Source organism: Sesamum indicum, unplaced genomic scaffold (assembly GCF_000512975.1).
Source record: "Sesamum indicum cultivar Zhongzhi No. 13 unplaced genomic scaffold, S_indicum_v1.0 scaffold00120, whole genome shotgun sequence".
Lineage (NCBI taxonomy): Eukaryota > Viridiplantae > Streptophyta > Magnoliopsida > Lamiales > Pedaliaceae > Sesamum > Sesamum indicum.
Genome location: NW_011628049.1, coordinates 291,160 through 307,932, shown reverse-complemented (window position 1 = coordinate 307,932; position 16,773 = coordinate 291,160). Strand labels below are relative to the sequence as shown.

The 16,773-nt window shown below is 37.6% G+C and overlaps 1 protein-coding gene across 2 annotated transcripts; it reads right to left on the bottom strand.

The window, feature by feature from the left end:
- Positions 1-6,146: 6,146 nt before the first annotated feature.
- LOC105179038 (RNA-binding protein 39) lies at positions 6,147-15,377 on the bottom strand. Of its 2 annotated transcripts, XM_011102629.2 has the most exons (13): positions 14,633-15,376; positions 12,783-12,861; positions 12,618-12,674; positions 12,487-12,542; positions 11,635-11,863; positions 10,802-10,888; positions 10,612-10,686; positions 10,389-10,472; positions 8,612-8,676; positions 7,729-7,924; positions 7,545-7,633; positions 7,036-7,150; positions 6,147-6,471 (listed from the first exon to the last, which is right to left on the bottom strand). In XM_011102629.2, the coding sequence occupies exons 1-13, from the start codon at positions 15,220-15,222 to the stop codon at positions 6,430-6,432; spliced, it is 1,764 nt and encodes a 587-aa protein (XP_011100931.1). In that variant the 5' UTR covers positions 15,223-15,376; the 3' UTR covers positions 6,147-6,429. The 2 variants fall into 2 exon arrangements, with proteins under 2 accessions (XP_011100931.1, XP_020546870.1); XM_020691211.1 differs by having other exon boundaries at positions 12,487-12,674; positions 14,633-15,377.
- Positions 15,378-16,773: the final 1,396 nt, after the last annotated feature.

Below are 16,773 nucleotides of genomic sequence, written 5' to 3'. Positions count from 1 at the left end.
ATAAAAGTATTTCAAAAAAACTAGAAAATAAGTAAGTTATAATTCATAATCCTTGAAGGATTACAAGAATTGTTAACACATTGAAGGGGTTAAAATAAATCTCTAAAATTATTAAAATAAAAAATATTCCTTGAGGGAAGCAGGTACGTAAAGATTTATTTGCTGAGGGGGATGCTTGCTTAGGGGCAAAGCTTATTCCGTGAAGGATGCTTGCTTGGGAGCAGGGTTTATTTTCTAACAGGGTGCCCCTCTAGTGAAGGATTTTTTTTTTTTTTTTAATGGGGATGCCTGGTTCCACCACAAGGGCTAAGCGGGCAGGAACCAATATCGCCATCTGCTCCTGAATGGCCACTGTAACTACTTATTGAATTGCGCCAAGCAAGGCTAAGGAAAGTTCGCCTGATGTAGTGTCCGAGGAGGTGCTTCGCCTTGGAGGGTCAACCAATGGATCCATTACCTGAGGGGACCATTGGAGCGGGCAAAACTGGGGCTGGCCCTCCTACTGGTGCTAGGGATGCTCCCGCAACAACCTGCAAGGCTTTGGATCCTGATATCGAATTTGGGCTAATTGAGTGAAAGCTCTTTAGAAAAAGGACCTGTTAAACAACACATTTGCACTCTGATGATTAAGTTAGTCCTGGATTTAAGAATAAATAAATATAAAGATCGATTATAACGACAAATTGTGAGAGAAATAAGAACTTCGTAAGCAAGACACAAATTTTAGAATAACAGAGTAGCAGTGAGAGAGTTTTTCGAAGGTGGAAGGGGGAATCTGCTAATGGGTACCCTCCATATTTATAGAGGAGGAAACCCTCTTCGCAGGGACTCTATGGAGCTGCGTGTCTGGCAAGGAAGGCAGGATTATGATGGATAAGGTCGTACCTTATCCGCTCCTTGAGCAGTAAGTCTTTGGATGAGGAAGGGCCCCTTATTCGTGAAGACTCTTGCCTCGCAAGGAGTCCTCTTCAGGTGAGGAGTCCAGTTTTTTTAGGGCACCTTCCATCCCTCGGGCTGAGCTCACCAGGCCTTCGTACTGGGCTTCCTTTTTGGGCCAACCTTTGATGAGGCAGGCTTTATCCTTGGACAGACTCTGGTGTGGGGGGCTCCCTCTTGGGCTGAGTCTAGTGGGCTTCCCTCTTAGGTTGAGCCTATTGGGTTTCCCTTTTGGGCCGAACCATGTTGCAGGGTGCTTCCTTATTGGGCTAATCCCAGCAACCCTGAGCGAGCCGACTTTCTCCTGGGCTGGCAGACCTGACTCAGGTTTAACATTTCTTCTTGGACCAATCGTTTTTGGGCCATACCCATCAATAATAATAAAAATTAACTCGAGTTCGTCAGATCGAACTAGAGCTCATCAGGTAAGATTCGAGCTCGAGCTTGAGCTCGAATTATGAGAGCTCGTTGAGCTCAAGCTCGTGCCAAATCACTCAAAGTCAAGCTCGAGCTCGCTCATTTACACTCGTATGGGGGACCAGCTGGGACAACGATGCGAGGACACGTGGTAGGCAAAGAATAGGAGACAAAAACGCATCGTATACAGCTGTGTTTGGAGTTCCAGCTTTTGAAGAAATGGCAAGGAGGTTCACATACTCATTGATAGTGCAGCACCCACTATTTTATTGATGAGAAAGTGGTGGGAGTCACGGGATGCAAGGTAGAGCACACCACACATATGGAGGTGAGAGTAGCAGATGGCAGTAAGGTGTTGAGCAGCCTTCACTACCCTAAACTATGTAATGAGATACAAGGGCATCAATTCTCTCATCCAGTCAAAGTTTTGAAGTTATAGGGATGTGGTTTTGTTTTGGGTTGTGATTGGCTTAGTGCTAATAATCCTATGAAGCTGGATTTTCATCAATAGCAAGTCACCATTAATCAATTAGGGAAGGAGGTAATTCTAAAGGCTCTTCCTAACAAGACAGACCCTAGGGCTAATTCAGCTTATTCACTAAGCAAACTTTTGAGAAAAGAAGCTTATGAGTTTGATGGTCAGTTGTTTTCAATTAGCAAAAAGGAGAACCAGGAAGAAAAGGACCCAAACATACTTGCCATACTCCAGCAATTTGAAGATACTTATCAAGAACCTCACACTTTACACCCTAAGAGAGCTATTGAACATAGCATTGATCTCATACCTGATGTTATACCCAAGAAGCAACATCTTTATAGGTATGCTTATGGGTAGAAAACTGAGTTTGAGATATAGTTAGAGGTCTATTGGAGAGTGGTCACTAGAGGTAGCCAAAGCTCTTTTGCATCACCAGTTTTGTTAGTGAAAAAGAAAGATGGAGAATGGAGACTATGCGTTGACTACAGGTATCTCAATAAACTTATTGTCAAACACAATTTCCCTATACCTGTTATAGATGAAATGTTCGATTAGTTGCATGGCTCCAAGTATTTCTCAAAAATAGATTTGAGGTATGGTTTCTTCCAAATTAGAATGAAAAAGGAGGATATACCAAAAACTAGCTTATCACCCACATTGGGTCACTATGAATTTCTGGTTATGCCTTTTGGATTGTGTAATGCAACTTCTACTTTTCAAGCACTCATGAATCAAGTGTTTGAGCCTTAACTCAAGAAATTTGCATTGGTCTTCTTTGATGATATATTGATATATAAAGGATTGGGGGACACATTTACAGCACTTGAGGAAGGTACTTGAATTACTGAGGAAACACAAATTTTATGCTAAAATGAGTAAATGTTCCTTTGCTCAGCTGCAAGTAGAATATCTCGGCACATAATCAAAGAAAGAGGGATAGCACTACTGTCAAATCCTAGGGGATATTACAGAAAGTTTATAAAAAGGGAATAGGAGTTGTGCTCATGCAAGGGGATAGGCCTATTGCTTACCTCGATAACACCCTAGCAGCCAAGAACATGGGTTTGTCTGCTTATGAAAAGGAATTCCTTACATTGTTCCTTGTTGTCACTAAGTGGAGGCACTACGTACAAGAGAACTATCAGAACTGACCAAAGGAGTTTAAAACATATACTTGATCAAAGGGTTGACTCCATGCTGCATGACAAATGGATGACAAAATTATTAGGCCTCAATTATGAAGTTCAATACAAAAAAGGGAATGAGAACAGAGTTGTTGATGCACTGTCCGGAATGGATCATGACAGAGTTGAGACTCAGTCCAATATCACCACTTCTCAGGTACCCTTATGGGTGTAGGAATTGCAAAGTAGCTATGAGGAACACTTTGTTCCAGACCATCATCCAAGCTAAAGTTGTAGATACTCAGTCTTATCCAGATTATAGCTACAATTCAAGCATGCTAAAGAGGGGAGACAAAATATGTGTGGGTGGTCATGAAGACATCAGGAAAAAAAATTATCCAATCCTTACATTATTCAGCTCTTGGAGGACATTTTGGGATGAATGGAACTTATCAAATGGTCAAATCTCTTTTTTATTAGCCTACACTGAAGGAGGAGGTTCAAACTTGGGTGAAGGAGTGTGATGTTTGCCAAAGGTCAAAACATGATAATAACCCTTATCCTAGTTTGTTGCAGCCACTACCAATCCCATTTCAGGCTTCGTCATATATATCCATGGACTTTGTTGAAGGATTGCCTAACTTAGAAGGGAAAGATACTATCCTGGTGGTTGTGGATCGCTGACAAAGTATTCTCACTTTTTACCCCTCAAACATCCGTACACTACAATCTCTGTTGCTAAGGTGTTGTTTGATAATATTTACAAATTGCATGGCCTCCCTATCAGCATTGTCACAGACAGAGATGAGATATTCACTAAGAAATTCTGAACGGAGTTATTTTCTTTGTCTGGTGTGTCATTGAATATGTCCTCAGCTTACCATCCACAAAGTGATGGGCAAATAGAACGGGGTTAATCAATGTTTGTAGAATTACTTGAGGTGTATGTTTCATCAAAAACCAAAAAGTTGGGCACAATGGTTGACCCTTGTTGAGTTCTGATTCAACACGTTTTCATTCTGGGTTAAAGGCTACCCCCTTCCAAGCCTTGTCTGGATATCCCCCACATCAACTGTCCATTGGCCCTTACTTAGAACCACCATAGTGACGTAGAGGAGCTGATGCAAGAGAGATCAAGCTGATTTAGCTGCTAAAGGAGAACTTACATCTTGCCCAAAAGAGGATGAAGCTTTACATAGACAAGAAGAGATTTGAGAGGGTGTTTGAAGTAGGAGATGAGGTGTTCCTAGAGCTGCAGCCTTACAAAAAAACCACCACAGCTCTTATGAAGCAACTGAAGCTGTCAACTAAGTATTTTGGCTCTTATAAGGTAATAGAGAAGGTAGGAAAGGTTGCCTACAAGCTTGCTTTACCTCCTGAAACAAAAATACATCTTGTCTTCCATGTCTCCTACTGAAAAAGAAGATAGGAGCCAAGTACTTTCCCTCTGTAAACTTACTTTGAAGATGAAATCTTCAAAGTTTACCCGGTGGCCATCCTAGCAAGAAGACTAATACCCAGAAACAATGTTGGTGTTTATCATGTTTTGATTCAGTGGTCTCATGCTTCTCCAGACCATGCAACTTGGGAGGATTATCATGTTGTTGCCTCAAAATTTCCAGGCTTTGATCCTTAGGGACAAAGCTCAAAAAAAGGATGAAGGGAATGTAATGATTTCAGGGGAAAACACGCTCTATTAACTGATCGTTGGATGGAAAAGGAAAATCTCAGCTGTTTGGTCAAGGGTTATGATAAGATTGGGGGCCAAACTGAATGAGAACACAAAAACGATGTTGTTGAAGCCAAATTTGGGTCTTGAACCTAACGAGCTGTAATTTGGGGAAAGAAAGTGACATTTTGGGGGAGCAGCTGGGATAACGACGCGAGGACACGCGGCAGGCAGAGAACTGGAGACAAAGACACTCCGTATGCAGCTGTGTCTAGAGTTCCAGCTCTTGAAGAAAAACCAATCCGAGGCTTTTATGTCTATTTTGGGAATTGTTATTTTCTGATCCTTTGTTCAAACTTTGCTGGATATTAATGGGGTTGTAATACATTTTGAGGTTAATGAAAATTTTATCCAGATTTCTGTTACCTTTCATCACCTCTTTTCCATCTCTTTCTTCTTCTGCGTTCAATCTGTGACATATAGGAGAACGTGGCATGGATTATTATCAAGAATCTGAGGTCTGAGAGTTTCGCACATGCTTTTGCATGAGACTGTTGTTTCATTTGGCGAAAAAGGAGGACGTTTTGAGCGTCGCCATGGTTGACCGCTCGCCTTATGCTGGAATTTCAAGCAGCAGCTCAAACTCGTTCCAGAATCGGAATAGCTGCGGATGATACCATGTCTCATTGTTCTTGGACCACTGAACAATGATTTTCATCACTTAAGGAGACAACGTGGACAGCCAACTAATCTGCTCACAATGCGGAGACTGACACCGTACCTATGACCTAAAACCATCACATCACCATCACCCATTTTTGGTGCGCGCTCTTCTACTTTGTTTCTTTTTCTTTAATTGCGCTTCTGCTATTTACCAATACTGCGCTGCTACTCCAAATACGAGATGCAACAGTTGTAATAGTTTTACACATCTATCCAACTGTCTCACATAAATAAAATACCCACACACGAATGAGAAGAATGGTCAAAATTGTTTAAATTGTTATGGAACTTAAAATTTTATATTTGAATATAATTGATAAATATTCTAATCCAAGGTCAAATAAATTTTAATTGAATCAAATATAAATTAAGATCAATAATTTAATATTTTTAAATATTTGTTATTCTTTTTTCATTAATCGAATCAGAATCAAGTAAAATTTAAAAATTTATCAAACAAAAAAAATTAATTTATTAAATTTAACAAAACAAATTCAAACCAACTTTTATTATCAAACCCTCAGACCTTACTGTATGGTGGGTCGAAATATCATTAAACATTTAATATCCTCATCCAATCATTCGTTGTTTACACATCTGCCCAAATGGATGTCATAAAATTCCTCTACAGCGAAGGTACCATACACAATATACAGCCACTCCTCAAAATACGACTAAAACGTACAAGTGCGGATTCTCAGGCTTCCAATTGAATCTTCTCATTACATGTGTTGTATACCCCAGTTTCACACTTTCTCAGTAGACGATACACCCACAACCAAGGGAGCCTCTATTAATATATCGTAGACGAAGGTAGTACAGGAAATTTGAATATAATCACCATAAAGGTGCAGATATAATAATAGTACCGATCCATATAAGGACTGCAACAAACCTCCAAGCATCATTGAAATTTCAAACTACAAAATAGTTTGACACAATTACAAACACTTGAGAATTCAACATTTACTCAATACATTCATACTACTGCTAAAGATTTCCAGACAATCCAACTAGAAGCGGAGTCATTCCCTGGCAGAGGCGCCACTGACCTTTCATGCTTTGTCTGCAGGAGACCTCGTTCAGGCTGTGCCTTTGAATTTGGCATCATACTCGTAAGGTTGCTGCAAGAAACAAACATCAGGGACACAGTCGACGCTCAACAGATGTTACCAACTAAAAATCTGACAAACAAAAATTCTTTTCACTAAGACCATATTTTCAATTTTTCCAGAAAGAAAGAAATCACACTTTAAAAATTCCTTTGAAGATGTACAAGTAAAAGCATATAAATAGGGGATAGCAAATGAGCCAAGAAGTTAATAACTTGCTTGCAAATCGAGAACAGTGCACAAAATAAGGTGGAGTTTATTTTCTAGAAGTTTGCAATTCATAATCTAACTGTTGCTTAGAGAACAGTGCACAAAATGAGGTGAAGGAGTTTATTTTCTAGAAGTTTTGCAATACATAATTTAACTGTTGCTTAGTGTCTTTATTAGTGTAGCAGATCTTGGGACATGACAACTAGGACATCTCATCCATAAGACTCGTGCCATCAATATGGCTGCGTTCGTGATACATTAACCAAATCTCTGTACTCACCTGAATCTAGTTGCAAATAGACACTAGCAATTTATATCCTAGTCAAATATCTATCAGGGAGAAAGGGAGTCACAGAAGTACAATACCAAGAATATAGCGGAGATCAATCTACGAGCAAACCATCTTTTGTGCATTGCTTGTTGAGCACGTGATGCTGCTTCCACACTTTCGAACCTCAAATATACATAGCCAGCGCTGTTCCTGGAATTCAGTAGAATAAAGATTTGGACGTCACCATGAAGTTCTGCACTTTTATGAGGATTTAATTAAGGTTTCCTATTTTATATATTTAGTTTATTAGCATAACATTGAAGAATCATTGACGAGAGGGAAAGATAATGCATCCATGTCAAACAAACAAATATAGTTAGCGTGCCATGATTAACCATCGAAGATAGGAAAATCGAAAAGCTTAATCAACTGTAATTCAGAGGTTAAAAAGTCATAATCTGATAGGAAATTAGATTATTTTGTATTTTTCTTGCTGGGTGGATTGTTTGAGGGTTACCCAATGGTAATTAGATATTAATGGGACCCAGTACAATGATCCTCATATATCAATTTAACAAAAACAGCCAAAAGGATATAGCCTTACTTGTCAACATGGATATGCTTCACCCGGCCATACTTGGAACATTCTTCTTGTACATCATCTCTAATGTCTAGATCAAACTCTGGATCCGTCTGCAATGTTTTATAGAAATGTAACTAAAGGGGAAGAGAAAGGAGAAAAATAGCTTTCCTCCCATTGCGAGCACCAACAAGCAGAAAACACTAACCTCAGTGGTCGGATCAAACATATTCTTTAACAATAAACATTCACTGGGGGTTCCAATAGGTTCTGGAGCCATGGAAACAACCTGTGCCGGAAGAACTGGAGTTGGAAGGACTGATGTTGGGTTAATGGGCATAGCAATAGCTTGTTGTGAAGGAACTGATCCATTCAGCGCAGGCACTCCAAGTGGCCCTACAACACTGCACAAAAGATCATCCTATCATTCTCTGCATTCTCTGCATTCATGATGCAACCCCATAGTAGTCAATGACTCATGGCGCACCATGACGCAAAGGGTTCCTGGATCCATGATGGCAAGGGCTCCTGAAGCCACAAACAGTGCAGTACGCACCTTTTCGAAGGACGGCGCTAATGCACCAAAATAATTTGTATGTTTGTATATTAAATATTTTTCAATGAGAATAATGTAAAAGAAGTTAATATAAAGGTTAAACAACAAATTGAACGTTTAAAAAAAACTAATGTTAAAGCCTTAAAGAAACAAATTTCTACTATTTGTAAGAAATTAAAATATATAATACTTGCTCTAAATTTTCCAGATTTTAGAAATTAATGCATTAAACTGTTGAGGAAGAATGAGAAGAAAGAAAACAGATTCTGTAACCGAGAAGGTCCAGAGCAAAAGCAGTGCTGAAGTCGAAGAGTCACCGAAGTCCAAGAGGCACGCGCACCATTGCCAAAGTGTAAGAAGCGCACCTGGGCAACAGCCCAGATTGCGACCAAGTGCATGGCAGGGCAGCGCTAGGACAAAGCCCCTTCGCCACAAACTCTAAATGGCAAAGAGGCCGCGCCTTCAGCATGTACCTATGACTACTATGATCCAACCATGAGAAAACTATTGATCTAATAAGATCCTACATACAGACCTTGAAGCTATACCACTGCGATCCAGCTTTGCCATGAGCATTGCTCTTGACTGAGCATTTAAAGCCTGCAAAGGTTGCAGACAATTATTAGATGAGAAGAGGCAGAACATTATTAGATGAGACATTATTAAAAAGAAATAATAAATGATGAATATTCTATGCTTGGGTATTTTAGTCTCAACAATGGGGAAAAGAAGAAACAATAATGTAATGGTTCTCATTCTACCACATTCCACTCCATAAAGAAGCAAAAAAACCCACTACCTTCAAATCTACAGGCTACTTTGTGTTTGCTTGAACATGACCATACGAGAAAACAAGCAACTTTCCTCCAGAAGAGGATCAGCGCTAAAAATTTGTAATACACTCTAAACTTAACTTCTGCAATCACACTCATGCTTCAGTTTTAACAGTCGCCAATTACCATGGAATAGGACAAGTTAAAAGGTCTCTAATCTGACAAGCCAGTCCCAAAAACGTGTGTGCTGAAACGGACATGAGAAATATAATGACACAATAAAGTACATATTAAAGAAACCAATAAACTCCTCTCAAAGAAAAGTCATCAATGAATTGAATCAGGATCAAATGTCAATCTTATATTCAGAGTTCAGCAACCTAGTTGGACTGCCATCCACGCCATTGACCACTGTCACGCCTGTCCTCTTAGTCAAGATTTTATGCTTATATTGACACCAATTGTGAATGACTGAAGAAACTTCTTGTCATAAGAATAGATGAAACGAAGACGATCATTTAGCCATGTTGGTGGTTGAAACAATTAAAAAACTCAACCCAGCAGATATCAGGACTCTATGAGAGTGTTTTCTAGCGCATCGGAAAAGTACTTTTCAGCTTTGTAGCTTCGGGGTTTCGGATGCCAACTTCTGATTCTGGGACTACCAAAAAAGCGCTCCCTCAAGTGCTTCTAGATGCTTCGGCCTTTTTGTAAATAAATTCAAACTTTTTATTTGGGCTATATTACCCTTATTACAATAATCTTAATTCAAATTTACCTTTTCCAATTTATTTCCCAAATTACACATCTGAGGCTGATATAGAGTTTTCAAAAAAATTAACAATAATAAAATTTACACTCACATTTTAATGTCTTAGGATTTTATATTATAATTGCTATATCATCTGATATTTTCCTGTATCATAAATTGAATTGCTATAATTAATTAATAAAATAAATATTATTTTGGCAATCATGCAAGTTTATTTATTGTGTTTGAATGAACAATTATATTATTTAGTAGAAGCATTATCGAATTAAATATTCAGTTTTTCTTTAGTATTCAATATTTTAACAATACAAATGACAAATATATGTAAAAGATTAAATATAAAATATACTAATTGAAATAAAATTTATGATTTTATGAGATAAAATAATTGCTATTGACAAAAGACAAATGCAAATATTAAGTGAAAATAGGCTATTTAACACATACAGACAAAACAGTCTTTAATCATTAAGCTTGTTTAGAATTGCTTTTTCCCCCGACCATTATCCAATTTTAACTTTTATATGTTTTTCACTTTTTTTACAATCATTACCCACTTTTGATTCTGATTGTGCTATAACTTCCCACTTTATTCCACAAAAATCACTTCTCTACAAGCACAAGTTTTTGGAAACACCCCCTAAATCATGTAACCAACAACTAAACATTTTACAAAGCAATTACTGCCCCTGCGACATAAATAATCACAGTTTAAACAATAATTATAGCTGATTAACCTAGTAATGCAATTCAAAAGTTTTACTCACCAAACCGCCTCCATCATCATCATCAAAATCTGCAGTTTTTGCCCCTGAATCTTGTACTCCAACATGATCAGTAACAGAGGAAACCTGAAGTCAAAACATAAAGTGGAAAGTCAAGATAATAAAACCGCACGCAGAAGTTGTAATAATGCAACTTATGGATCAGAAAGCAAGAGAAACCATTTTCAGGAATAGGAGAGCTCAGTTGTAAACCAGAGCACAATACCTTAATGGTCCGACCAGCAATTTCCAATTTCCCATTCAAACTTTGTGCTGCCTTTGCATGTTCAAGTTGTGCAAACTGCAATGATGTTTATTAAATATAAAGTTTCTAGGGTCAGAAAGCGAAAAGCAAGACTCCTTGAGATTGAAATATTTATAACTATTGAAACAATTAACATTCAGAAAATACTGACTTGAACAAACCCAAACCCTTTGCAATGTCCCGTCTCTGGATCTGTAGGAAGTTGGACAAGTTCAACTGGACCAAACGCTTCAAAAATCTAGAGAAGTATCAAAGTTAACTTTCGAACATTTGAAGCTAAAAATAACATAAAAACACAAATAATATAGTACACTAACAATAACAAATAAGAAATCAATAGCCTAATCTCATATGATAAATTTGACAAGCTGCATAGTAAATGAAAATAATTTCAAGCCATATAATGCACTGTGGCTAGTAGCGAATGAAGAGGTAATCAAAGGATAAAATACATATTGCCCCTCATTTATGGCAACCTAATGAACAGATCAATTGATAATTCCCCAAACCGGTAATTAAAGAACAAAACAAACACCCCAAGCAATAAGTAACAATCCTACGACTCATGGTTCTCAGACATAATTATACAGAAGGTTCAGCAATTAACTTGCTACTGCCAAAGCATGATGCCGTCGAACCAATTCTTCAAAGGCAAATGACACCAAGAAAAACAATAAAGTATAAACCACCGTGAAAAAACAATAACGATACTAATTACAGCCTCAACACCCACTCCCAAAAAAAATTAACATCCACCATTATATCATAATGAACTTGAGTTCACAAGAACACGATGCTATAATTCCAGCACATTGAACTGGGAGTCAATGATTCCTAAAATGAATGCTAAGGAGAAAAGCTTCACGGCAAGAAGCTAGCACTGTCAACTGGAACAGCAGAATGCACCAACTTACTAGAAGATGTAGTAGTAATGGCAGAACAGTTAAATGCATGCTAAATAGATCAGACCAAAAAGTCCCATACCTGTTTAAGCTGAAATTCTGTCATGTTGAAATGTAAATTGCCAACATAAAGCTTCCTATCTGTTGCACCATATGGTCCAGCAACTCCTGCACCACCAGCGGAAGTATTTGATTGAACAAGATTCTTTTCTGCCTCTGAAGGTTTTACCATTACAGGTTGTCCGAGGAATAGGTGGCCGGATAGAGCTATAGCCATTGGTACAGACATGGCATCATAAAATTCAATATACCTGTAATAGTGTACACAGGTTCAATCACAATAGAACAGAACACCAAAAAATCATACAGCAAGACTAGGGTTACAGAAAGCCCATAAAATCCTAACACATAACGTCACACTGGCTTTCTAGCAAAATGAAGCAGATCAACAGTCGTCAAGTCACAAATTTCCCACAATTAATACATCAGCTGAGAAATATCCTGCATCGAGGGATCTGGAGGACATTTAGACATCAATTTCCACCTTGACTTTATCATAGTAAGCAGATGAACACCAGGATTTGATCACAGTAAGACACTAATCTATAACCTCATTATCTCCATGAGATGTATCATACCACTGTTAAACGATATAGAAGCTACAGCAATGAAAGCCAGCCCAGATCTGGAAGATATATTTGCACCGACAACCTCATCCTAATTCGAAAATAAATGCATTGAACCTAAAACATAATTTCATGAATACCAAACAGAGATAATGTGGAACGATAAAGCAATCAATTCTTTCTCTCCTTTATTTCTTCTTCCTTTTTTTTATGTGGGGGGGGGGGGGGGGGGGGGGGGGTGTCCTTCTTTTTTTTTGTGGGGGGGGGGGGGGAGGGCGGTCGAGGAAGGTAAGCACAAAGAAACATACCCAACTCCTTTTGATCGCCTCGAGTTCCTATCCATAATGAGTTTTACATCCCTTACCTGAAGATGCAAAATGAAGAAAAGGTGAATTAAAAAGATGAAGTAAATCAACAAAGGAAAATAATCACCACCAACCTTTCCAGCTTGTGAAAAGAATTCAAAAACATCTCTCTCCGTAGCCTTAAGTGGCATCTGCAATAAACAAAAATTAGTGAATCATGTTGTTAGAGATGTAGGACTTCAAAAAGTTCAAGTTTTAGAGGATCACTGAATACAGGCATCTAAGGTTCAAACTCATACTTGATATGCAAAAACAGTTCTCTGGTCCCTTTCTGGATCAGCTTCAGGCTCCACGGCTTCCTTTTTATCCTTAAATCTCCTGCATACATAACTCAAAGTAAAATAAGAACAAATCCAATGGTAGGAACAGGTGGCATTGCAATAAATGCAGCCTTATCAGTCTGCTAGAGACTTGTTGTAACTTGTACGATATATAATCTCAAACCCCTTCTCATACTCCCCCGGAGTTCATGTACTTTCACCCCCACAAACTCCTGCCAGCACCTTGTTTGGGCCCAATTACAAGGCTAATCCTAAACCAGAACAGTGGATTTAATCACAAGTAAAACAAGAAAAGATACTTGCATATATACATTTATATCGGTCACAACAAGCCCTTAATAGTTATCACCAGTCACAGACATATATTATAACCATTGAGCAACGAAAACCAAAATACTAGCTGGACCACAAACAATAAGAATACCTAGTGAACATGAGCAACAAAATTGATGTTATCTATAAATGACCAATTATTTCGAAATCCAGTTGGTGAAGTATACCAGACTGTCCTCAAGCTTTATAATCTAGTATTCTAGTTGCCTACAAAAAGTAAAATATATAGCCTTTGGCCATCATTTGTTACCAAGGAACACCTTTACATGAATTTTAAACTACAGCTCTGAACCTATGCTGCACACATTAAAAAGTCCTTCATCATCTATACTAAAAGTGACTGTAGGGAGAAAGTCTCTCTTGATGTTACAGCTAGGGGAAATTTGGGAAGCCAATCTCCATTCCACATTTCAAAAGACCAGCAAGCAAAATTTGGACATCTTCAATTTTTTCCCCTGTAAATTCATGAATTAATATGCATTATTAACTGTATTGCAATTTCAAGGTCAAGTTAAACACTAAACCTAATCACAATATCTTATATTTGGGCCCCACATATAAAACATTTGCTATTTAAGATCCCTGTTCAAAGCAGAGGGAAGGCCACAATTATGGAGCTAAAGCATTTTCGTCTTGGAAGTGAAGAAAATGTTGGAAAACTGATACAGCTTCACCACAAGCGTTGCCGACCTAAAAATCGAATACACCATTGGTCAACATCTCAGCTCAGAGGTAAGAAAGTAACCTTAAATCCAGCCATGCAAAAACATTAGAAGGATGGAAGAGTGAGCCAACTCAAAAAGCCTATAACAAAGAAACACGACAGACCTTATCAAACTCAATATGTGGAAATCCACTTTCTTCCATGGAGAAGCCATCAAGGGGTTTCCGCATTATTAGCCCATTAAGATGTGCAAACATCCATCTACGATTTCAACCCAAGTTAGAATACTATATCCTCCAAGTATAAACTTACACTTTTTCTGCACTTAGACCCTTTTTATGCATTTCCTTCATGCTTCAACTCTACCGACAAGACCAAGGTGATAGAACATACACTCAGGTCAAATTTAAATGAAGCATCGTACTTGTATCTCAAAACCAGAGAAAATTTAGAGGGCAAATCCGAAGTTTATTATAGTACAATATGAACGACCTTAGAGAAGGGGAAAAACAAAAAAAGAGACAGCCATCAATAGCTTCCAACTGAATGACACTTTCTTACACCAATATAAACCCTTAAAACTTTGCACAGAGCAAAACAAAAACAAAAAACAAGAAGTGCCACCCCACTCATTTAAGGATATTAGTGCAAATCAACTTCCAAATATTATTTTGAGGTTCGCATTAGATATCAAACTTCATAGGCGATCAAGTGCAAACCAAGCATGAAGTAAAATAATTTTTGCTCAGGCTATGCAGTATAGACAGAAAAAATAAAGTTTCAATAAGGAAACAAAGGTGCTTGACATCACCTGCTCTCTTCACGCTCCCTTTCTCTCATCAATTCCCTCTCTCTTTCACGGTCCAGCCTCGATCGGCTCCTACTCCTCCTCTCCCTCTCTCGCTCCTTCTCCCTCTCCTTCTCCTTTTCCTTATCCCTCTCTCTCCTCTCTCTCTCCCTCTCCTTCTCTCTATCCCTCTCTCTCCTCTCTCTATCCTTGTCCTTATCCCTTTCCCTCTCTCTATCCCTCTCCTTCTCCTTATCCCTCGAGCTGCGTCTCTCCCTATCAGAATCCCGCTCTCGACTCCGATGCCTGGAGCTCCTCTCCCTATCCCTATCCCTATCTCTATCCCTGTCCCTATCCCTCTCCCTCTCTCTATCCCTATCCCGATCCCTCTCCTTCTCCCTATCGCGCCCGTTTTCTTCACTCCGCGATTTCTTGCTGCTGCTCTTCCTCTCCTTCTCTTCTTCATCAAATTCATCGTCGTCGCTCCTATCTCTTCTTCTGTACCCCTTCTCGCTCTTCTCTCTATCCTTCTCCTTGTCCGGAGTTTCCTTCTTCGACGGGCCGTTGGTTTCTTCCACGGCCTTCTCGAGGTAATCGTACTCGTCGAAATCCATTCAATTCCGAGATTAGAAGCTACAGAAAATGATGCGTCAGCGCAGGACACTGGAAGCTATTGGATTATCTTATCGGAACCCTAGCTCGCTGAGATTATCTTTAGGGTTTTGGGGAGGAGAAGTGCACACAATGGCAAAGGATGGGAATGTAAATTGCATTTGGCGTTACACTCGGCAGTTTATTGGGTGGGCTCTTGGGCCTTTTGAGACAAAAAGGGCTGAGATCAAAAGGTGGGCCATCTTGAGGCCCGATTAGGGCCTTTCATCAGACCAAAATAATTTTATTCTCAGGGCCCATATTGCTTTATATTGTTTGGATTTTAACAAATATCCATAGTGTTTGGTTTCATTTTTGATCCATCTCAAAGATGGGCCAAGACATGATAAATGTTTGACTTGATTTGTTTTGGAAATTCTAATAGTGTTTTGAAATTTTTTAAAATAATGCCTCATTTATATTTTGTCCAAATAAGTCTATACTAATTATAGGCCCTACAACTAAAAAATTATATACATACTCATATATATATATAAAGATATATATAAAAGAGGCATGATTTGACAATGGACATTAGTTTTTGTCTCTCACTGAACAACATCAAATATACCATATTTATTTTATCCAAAAATAAATCCAAACATAATCACTATCTCTAACGCATCCTTATTTATCTTTATTTTTCTCTCTCTATCTCCACAAAACACACCAAAATAAGTCAAAAATAAAATCAAATATAGTGATCAATTCTTTTATCATTGTTTTTGTCAAAAATTTTAATATGATGATCTATTAGAAATCAAAACGCCCTTTATTTACATTATATTTGGATTAGTATTTTGAGTGTTTTGGAGATAGAGAAAAAAAAATAGAAATAAGTAATATGTGTTTGAGTAGATTGTATGTTTGGATTTGTGTTTTGATATAATATAAAATAGTTTAAAATAAGTGGTGTAGGTTTGATGTTGGGATTTGAGAGACAGGAGTAACTACTCATTGTCAAATCATGTCTTTGAATATATATTTATTAATATCAATGTGTATGTATATAGTATTTTGTTTATAGTGAAATATAATATATATATATATATGTTAAGTAATTTTCTTTGTTGAGGAATTTCTTTTATATTTTAAATAATAATTATAATTTGAATGAATAATTAAATGCATTGTAGTATTGTCTCCAAAATAATTTTGTTACACTTAATATTTAGACTAAAAAAATATAATAGATAAAATTCAAATAAAAATATTAGAATTAAGTATGTATTGTTGGTATATTGTCCTCAATTTTCAAATTTCTCAAATATTTCATTAAAATAGAAAAAAATTTCAGTGCAAAAGATTAAATAGTCTAAGTTGAAAAAATTTGTAATTAAGAGTTAAATGCACTATAGTAATGTGTTGAAAATACATTCGTTAGACTTTTATATTCAAACTGATAAATTTTAATAGATAATTAAAGTAACAAAAAATACAAATTAGGTATATAGTAATGGTATATTGTCCTCAACATACCAAACTACTAAAGTATTTCAGTGAGGTAGAAAATT